Source organism: Sinocyclocheilus anshuiensis, unplaced genomic scaffold, assembly GCF_001515605.1.
Source record: "Sinocyclocheilus anshuiensis isolate Anshui unplaced genomic scaffold, SAMN03320099.WGS_v1.1 scaffold5, whole genome shotgun sequence".
In the NCBI taxonomy this organism is placed as follows: domain Eukaryota; kingdom Metazoa; phylum Chordata; class Actinopteri; order Cypriniformes; family Cyprinidae; genus Sinocyclocheilus; species Sinocyclocheilus anshuiensis.
In genome coordinates this window covers 424,636-433,541 of record NW_015536464.1, presented here as the reverse complement: position 1 = coordinate 433,541, position 8,906 = coordinate 424,636, and the positions used below count along the sequence as shown (strand labels likewise).

The window sequence follows — 8,906 nt, the reverse complement described above, 5'->3', positions numbered from 1 at the left end:
AAAAATGAAATTCAGGCCCTGAATAAATGTCTAAAAATCCTGATTGGAGTATCACTATAAATAGTTATAAATGATAAAAAGGAGGCTTTAAAAAGATCGGTATCGGTGATCGGTATCGGCAGATACTGCTTTTGGTGATCAGCCTCAAAAATCCTGATCGGAGCACCCCTAGTTGTATCACCAGTAAAATTAAGCTCTGTTGATTAAATATGAATTAAATATGAATCTGTATTGAGTAAAAACAATACACTGCAGGATAGGAAATGATATAGCCGATTACCGATACAATGAAAGCACAGTATGACCACACAGGCAGGAGGTGCATGGAAAACTATCTACAGAATGACAATGTACAACAGTCAGGGACATGTACGCTATATATGGTGACGGTCCAGACTCAGCTGCTTAGAGTACTGTGCTGCATGGCTGGGTACTGAACAGAACAGCCCAGGACTGGGGTCACAAATCATTCTTAAGAAAAAAATCATGTTCTTAACTGATATTTTCCTCTTATTTTCTAACTTAAGAATAAAGTTTAGAATATTTGTTTTCCAATGAACACTGTTCTTACCTTTTTTTCTTAAGATTGCTCTAAAGACAAAATTTGAATTCCTAAAAAATAATATTCTTAAAAATAACTAAATCCTCTTAAAGTCAGGATAACCTTCAACAGGTCTTAAACCCCTTAAAGATAAGATGATTAAAGAATATGTTGGGTGGTTTAAAATATTAAGCATTACAACATAACACGAGCTACATATAATAAATATTACTATAACTAGGGATTACACATTCACTCAAAGTCAAATTCAAATTTGTCCCCACTTTTTTAAAGCCACTGGAAAAAAAGCATGCAGAAGACATAAGCAGCACATCAAATCTGTCTCCATAATTTCAATTATACATGTAACACAAAATATGTTTGTGCAGACAATATTGGCATATCCTGGGATTTATGACACAACGTAAATAGTGTGCAAGCTTAATATGATTATTGTGGTAATCTGAAGGCAGCGCAAAAGACGGCCTTTGAGATGTATGGACTTGATCAGCAAGTCTTCAGCAACAATCACAAAACAATAATTTGCTTCTTAGGAAAACAATACGATATTATTAAGAAAATATTTGAAAACTTAAGAATTGTTCAAGAATTGCACAACATGGCCTTATTAGAAACTTTTTTCTTAAGCTTTTTGTGAATCTGGCACCAGTTACTTGAGATACAGTTCCCACACACCTTTGAAACAAGGATTTTCCATAAGTTTTTCCAGTCATTCATAATTAAAGGATTAAAAAAAAAATCCTACTGCATAATTATTTTTAGAAGTCTAGTCAAATATTTTAGAGCCAAGCATAACCAGAAACATAAAAAAACTGGCATAATGACTGTAGAAATATTGTATTAATTCACCATTTTAAACCCCAGCTGATAGATCCAGGTTTCCATGGCCGTGTGAAAACTGCTAGGTTACGACATTTTGAACAGGTCGTGCTTTTATCATTCTGCACAGTGGAGTCTACTCAAGAAAGCAGCATGAAGCCACACATACTTCACAGTTGCAGTTTTGGGGCGAAAGCTGACAAGACAAATACCGACTCACCTTGCAGTGCAGTGTTGCTGGTGTGATGGGCGGGTTTGGGAGGGGGCACTGGCGGCTGTTTAGGGGCAGTAAGGGCAGGAGGGTTGGAGTGGCCAGGAACAGTGGGCGGGGCAGAGTGGGCAGGAACTGTGGGCGGAGTCGAGTGGGCAGAAACGGTGGGCTGGGTAGAGTGGGCGGGAGCAGTGGGCGGAGTCGAGTGGGCAGAAACAGTGGGCGGGGCAGAGTGGGCAGGAACAGTGGGAGGAGTCGAGTGGGCAGACACAATGGGCGGAGCTTCACGGTCTCCTGCTGTTACGGGAGGAATGGGATTACTTCGGGAGGAGTTGTCTACATTTAAAGACACAGTCCGAGGAGGAGGCTTAGCAATGGGGGGAGCAGAGGATGAGGATGATGAAGATGATGATGAAGAGGAGGAGGATGGGACTGGAGCAGTCTCAGTGGAGGAGGAGGAAGAAGCCATCAGCCATTTGGGAGGGAGAATGGCCTGTTTAGGGGGCAGCTGGGAGTCTTTAATGGAGGCACTTGGTGCAGGTTTGGGCTCAGGAACAAACCGCACACCCACTGATCCTAATAGTGAGCACAAGACACATGCACAAACATACATCAACACAAATAACAAAACACACACAGGTGCACAGCATAATCACAGCAGCAGGCATGAGTAAATCAGGCATGGCATGTGAACAGGGTGACAGTGGAGCGCTTTAAAGACCCCATGAAGTCAAAATGGCAGTATTGTGATTTGAGGGCATCTATATGACCAATGTTGACAAAAATAACTTTTAAAAGGTATACTTAGGGCTACACGATTGACATATCCTTCAATAACCAATACAGGAATCCAGCTGTTTCATGGGGTCTTTACCATCGCTGTGCCGTGAGCAAAATAGTGCATAGTGAAGTTCTGCAGATCTAGCAATACAACTGCACGAACTGTATGATCAGCACTCAAAATCTTGAAATTCTGAAGCTATCTCTGAAGTACCTGATATAAGCTGCTTTAAAGAGCTTAAGCAAATGTATTCGTGACACTACTGTAAATGTCTCCTGATAGCAAAAACAAGAATTTGATGGACACCACACTGAAGTCTATTATGATCCCATGTATTTGACAGACAGGCTAAAGAGCTAATAAGAGGTGGCAGGCAATAAAAAAAAAAAGTTATGAAAATATGATGCCAATAAGTTTAAATGTTCTTGTAACAGACCTATACTGTAGGTCCAGGGTTATTTTTAACAATTTATATATATATAAAAAAAAAAAGTTAATACTAAGGACGCACCGATATTGAACTTCTGGGCCGATAAAAATAAACAATAATTGCAATTTTGCATGTAAACTCTTTAAAAACAACTTGAGTGTCTAGTTTATTAAAACACTTTATTAAAAGTAGCTGTTTCAAAATTAAACCAACTCTCTCTTAACTATTGTTTTTTTCAACAGGCAAAACAGGTCCACTGTCAATGATCGATGTATGAATCACAGCTCACATAGAATCCACTTTCAATCAAGCAGCTTTCTGGCGGTCAACATGGTGAATTCGATGGCCGACTTGAATAGTGGTTGACCAATATATCGGCAAACCGATCAATCCATCTATTTATTGTACAGATTTATTTTTCATCAAGTTCAAATTATTTTATAATTTTTTTATATGCATTCACTTACAAATTACTTATTTCTAATTTATTAAATATTATATAAAATAAATACATTTAATTTTAGCAACTGTTATGCATGTGCTTTTACTATCATTAAATTGAATAATGTGATATCATGTATCCATGGCTTTATATTGCCCATCAAAAAAATAATTATCTGTCGACCACTGAACCTGATGCAAAATCTGCATGGGGATATCCTTCAGCCTTTCGCTGAATTCCCAATAGCGTGATTCCTACTGAAATGACTGGATTTCGCCTGCAGAAATTCACCAAAATGTGACCTCTAGTGCTGAATTCTGATTTTATTGCTAAATGCATTTTGTTTAGTGCTGTCAAATGATTAATCGCAATTAATCGCAACCATAATAAAAGTTTTTGTTTGTGTAATATGCGTGTGTTCTGTGTATATTTATTATGTAGCCTATATATAAATACACACACAGTGTATATTTTGAAAATATTTACATGTATTTACAGGTCTATATTTATATTCATATAATTTATATTATAAATAAATACATTTAATATATAAAAATACAATATTTCTCTGAAATATATACACATGCATGTGTGTGTATTTATATATACAATAACTTTTATATATACAAAAACTTTTATTTTGGATGCGATTAATCATTTGACAGCACTAATTTTGTTGTTTTTCTAATTAATATCAATATCAGATCTGACGTGTGAACAAAACTTCACTAAACATTATTTGTAACACGCCACCCAGCGAATAATCGCAATAAACTTTGTGCTTTGTTACTTTTGATATGAAACAAAGTCAGAATTTTCCCTAGACGCATGTGAATATTAAAACTTCTAGTAAGCCTCACAGTTTTGAGCGATGCCTTTAATGCATTTTCTGAGCCCACAAATGTAATATCAGGAATGAGGTGAGCTGGGTGAGAGTTTTACCTGTCCGTGCCCTTGTTTCCTCCTCTGCAGGTGTGTATCGTGGCAGTGTGCTGCTCTGGACGGCCTCTGAAACGGGCCGGACCTTCTGTCCAATGTCAGACGAGCTCTTCTGAAGAATGGGCCGCATGTCCTGTTCTGACTGAGGCCGGAAGTGTTTCCCATCAGACACCTGTTTCACAGGTTCTGGCCTCCTGACGTCTCTCCTTTCTCTCTCGTCTTTTCGGTCTCTCTCCTCGTGTCTATCCCGTTCCTCTCTTCTTTCCCTGTCTTCCCTCCTCTCATTCTGCTCCTTTCGCTCTCGCTCTCGCTCATCTACTCTCTCTGGCTCATCCCGTCTTTCGTGATCCTCTTTCCGGTCTCGTGGCTGTTTCCTGTCCCTGTTTTCTCTCCAGTCTTTCTCTTCCCGCTTTTCTTTGTCATTCCTCCTCTCATCTCGCTCACCTTTTCCGTGCCAGTCTTCTTTATCCGGCCTCCTGTCTCGTCTGTCTCTGTCATCTCTGCGTTCGCCTCTTCCTTCCCTGTCGTCTTTTCTATCCCGCCGTTCTCTGTCCCTACTCGCTTTCTCGTCTCTTTCCTCACGCCGATAACGCCCCTCCTCCTGTCCTTGTCTTTCTCTCGGTAACGATCCTGCTGGTCTCTCCACGTCTGACTCCAGTCGGCTGCGTCGGTCTGTTTCAGGCAGTAACCGCGTCCGAGCGTCCACGTCCAGCGGCTGACGGTTGCGACTGACGTCGGAGGGAGCGCGGTTGCGGCGCTCCGGTTCTGGTGCGAGGCTGTTCCTCTGTTCTTCTCCTTGTGGCCGTGAAGATGGTGCCTTGACCTCTGACCCTGTGTCTGACCTGCGCTCTCCAGGCACTGGAGCAGTGTGGCCATTCTTCACTGGAGGAGCTTTGTGATTCACGTCATTACGCTCTGAAACAGATGTGGATAATGGATTTTGAGACAGAATACAATAGAACAAAGAAAAACAATGTGTCAGACTGGATACTGAAAGTATAAAATGATGCAAAACTTAATATTACAGATGCTCAGAAGAGGGTTTTACACATTTTGATCAATTTCCATGACTTTTCCAGGTTATGAAAAGGTCAAAGGTTTCATTTAAGATCGTCATATTAGCCAGTATAATGTTCTAGAAAAATTTATTTTCTCTACAGATTTTTCCATGACTATTCTTTTATATTTTAAGACTTTATCATTGGCTTCTCCAGGACTAAAAATCATGATTTTAAAGTCACCATGAAATCAAAATGGACTTTGTTTCTTGGTTTTAATTATTTATTATAAATGATGTATCTGTGCATATCTTTAAATAAATCAATAAATAAATATTAGTTCTCATAATCGTTAATCAAAAACATTAACATGCCCCCTTGCAGAGACATTTCTTTTCTGATGTCGGACTGTCTCACTGACTTTACTAATCCTGGTCTTCATTGACTGTGAACCCATTTTAAACACCACACTGCAGCTAATTATGCATTTTCAATATGAAAAAGTCGGTTAATTACCACCATAAAGAAAAATAATCCAGAGTAGGGCTGAACGATTAATTGCATTTGTGATAATATCGCGATATGAAAAAACGTCTCAGGTTACTTATGTAACCATGGTTCCCTGAGTAGGGAACGAGACACTGCGTCCTCTAGGGGTCGCGAAACCGGAGTTTTTGGCTTGTGACGTCAGAACCTGCGCTGTTATCTCCGCCTACTGGAAACTTTTTCAGGCTTCTGATTGGCCAACATGGTTTTACGGTTGAGATTATATCGCCACCTGTTGGTTGTATGCTCTTGACAGTGCTTCATAGCATGCGTTTGCGTTTTCATGTGGACAGAGATTTTTTTTAAAACGGAAGAAGGAAAAACTCAGGGCTCCAGACTGCGACCAACCATTTTTTCTGCCTGTGCGACTAAACTGTCGCGACCACCGCGTTGTTCACCTCATAAGCTGCCATTTCTGTTGCATATGTGAAACATCAAACGGCAAATGAAACTGAAAGTATAACGAAACCGCGCTACTCATTTGAACTGCGCAGCGCTTCGAGTGTAGAGCCTGGTTTATACTTGCCGCGTCAGCATGAGCACGAAGCTGCGCACAGCAAAAATTATGCGCATATTGAGGAAACGATGGATGCTAAAGTAAAGTAAAAGTAAAAGACTTCTTCTTAAACCAAAGGTGAACATGTTGGTATTCTTGTGGGGGGAAAAAACATGCAAGCACTGACACCGACAGCAAGTTTAGTTTTACTTTTCTTTGTTTTCATTTGCGTTATCTTTGCTGTTTACCTCATGATATGCTATGGAGGTTCTCTTTTATCTATTTGATTCCTCAGTGTTTGCTAAACGTTCTGTAATTTATTATTCTGTATATAATACAGCATGTGGTGTATGCTATGCCTCATCTTATTCATTTAAGCTTGTTTGTCATTGTATCTTTCTGTTTTATTGTTGTTGTGCTTTTTAATTAAGAATAACAATGAATCCATCTTTTGTTTTAGTCTTAAAAAGTACTTAGTCTTAAAAATACTACTGATGAAAAAGAACGGGTTGAATGTTAACCTCTTTCGTTTCCATATAACTATAAACTATGATAAAAGTTCATCAGCATGCATTGATTAATCCCATGTTGTAGCAAAAAAAAAACAATTGCGACCAAATCACGTGCTCATGCGACCAACTGAGAAAGTTAGTTGCAAAAGAGCGACCAGTGGGAAGAATGAGTCTGGAGCCCTGAAATTACTCAAGCAGTAACAGTGTTACGGTGCATTTCATTACTGAAGACTTCGACCTTAAGATAATATATACTGTATATAATAAGGTAATATATTCTTATTTATTTATTTTAAGTCTGTCTAAAGTTAACAGTGTTTAAAAAGTGCAGTCCACATGTTTACATATGTTTATTACAGGGACTGTGAATTACCTAAAGTAGTGTGGTAAAGCAACAGATTTGTTTTTTATATTTCTGCAATCTACTTTAGTCTGTGTGATTTGTTACTGACTTTTATATTAATGTTTACACCAGGCTTATTTGTCAGTGCTTTATGTTGTCATAATTATTACATGCTTACAAGGTTGGAAGTTCAACAAATCAGTCAATATACTGTGATTGTAGTTGTTAAATAAAAATGACATTCATATCAATTCATGCATCACCTAATTTCATCGTAACATATAGGCCTTGCCTACAGAAAATAACATTTGTTTAATCTATCTAATATTGTGTTGGTCATACTATACAATGATTTATAGCTTGTCTTTGTTGAATAATACAGAACATAAAGAGCTTTAAAAAATAATTGCATATTAAAATCGCAATAGCAATATTGGTAAAAAAACAAATCGCAATTAGATTATTTTCCAAAATCGTTCAGCCCTAATCCAGAGCATATTTTTATGCATCGTGTCATTAAAATATTGTCACAATGCAAAAACTCTATGATCCTACAGACAATTCAGTGCATGATACATACAAATATGCTCTGTTTATGACGGAATGAATCTCACAAAACCTTTCAAGCAATTAGATTTTGAGCAATTAAGTTCAAAACAACGAGACACATGACCATGCTAGGTTGCCGTACCATTCTCTGGGACGTCCTTCAGTAACCCTCGCTCTATCAGCTCCTCTCTGGGTTTCCTCATCGAAATCTTCCTCTCCAACACTGATCATTCAGACACACAATCACTTAAGCCACTGCTTTTGAAAGACAATGAGTTTAAGAGAATCCTAAATCCTAGTTTCATTAATAACACACCAAAACTTATTACTGTAACTTACCAAAAAATGTTCACATCAGAATTCAGTTTTCAACAGAATCAGCATTATAGTATAACTGTATTTATAATATGACTGTCTTCGATTAGTGTAGTTTGAGAGTCAGTAATCGACAGACCTTCTGATGTTTCCTTGAACTTGTCACTGCTTTTCTTCTTCCTCCACTTCCAGGGTTTGAAGATCTTGCCCAGGCTGGGGAACTTGCCCTTGCCCTTCGCCGAAGGGGTTCCTGCTCCTGGAGGTGCTCCATCACTCTCTGGCACACTATGATCCACTTCATCATCTGGGGAAGAGCAGAGAGAAGTTGGTTCCAGGCCTGTTTTGTATTTTATCATGCATTACTTGTTTGATTACATGCTGCATGCTTTTTACTGTACATTTCTGCCATATGGACATCAACTTGACCACAGCTACTAATAAATATAATGTAGAAACATTCATTTTCTGTAAAGCTGCTTTGCAATGATTTGTATCGTGAAAAGCGCTATACAAATAAACTTGAATTGAATTGAAATTACTAATCAGACATTAACAAGGAACAATAAGACAACAAAGTCAAATTAAAATAACATTCTAATTCTAAGGTTGTGCACAGCTGTAAAATACTGTTCTGTATTAGCATAAAGCAGAATGTATTTAATATATTTGTTATTTGAATAGCATTCGAATGCTAATTAATACCAAACTGTCATATGAAAGCAGTGTTCAAACTTATTACAATCTCAGATATGCGTCTCAATACATACACTCTTAAAAATGCTGGGTTAAATACAACCCAGTGCTGGGTAAAACAGGGACAAACCCAGCAATTGGGTTGTTTTGACCCAGCGGTTGGGTTACTACCCAGAAGTTTGGGTTAAACATTTAACCCAACCGCTGGGTCAAAACAGCCCAATTGCTGGGTTTGTCCCTATTTTACCCAGCACTGGGTTGTATTTAACC

At 38.4% G+C, this 8,906-nt stretch overlaps 1 protein-coding gene across 1 annotated transcript in view; it reads right to left on the bottom strand.

The window, feature by feature from the left end:
• The window catches only part of LOC107687470 (phosphatase and actin regulator 4A-like), a 29,445-nt gene that overhangs the window by 16,176 nt on the left and 4,363 nt on the right, over positions 1 to 8,906 (bottom strand). Inside the window, 4 exon segments of the mRNA XM_016484862.1 lie at positions 1,602 to 2,168; positions 4,188 to 5,099; positions 7,771 to 7,851; positions 8,083 to 8,247. Of these exon segments, the coding sequence (XP_016340348.1) occupies positions 1,602 to 2,168; positions 4,188 to 5,099; positions 7,771 to 7,851; positions 8,083 to 8,247 (1,725 nt within the window).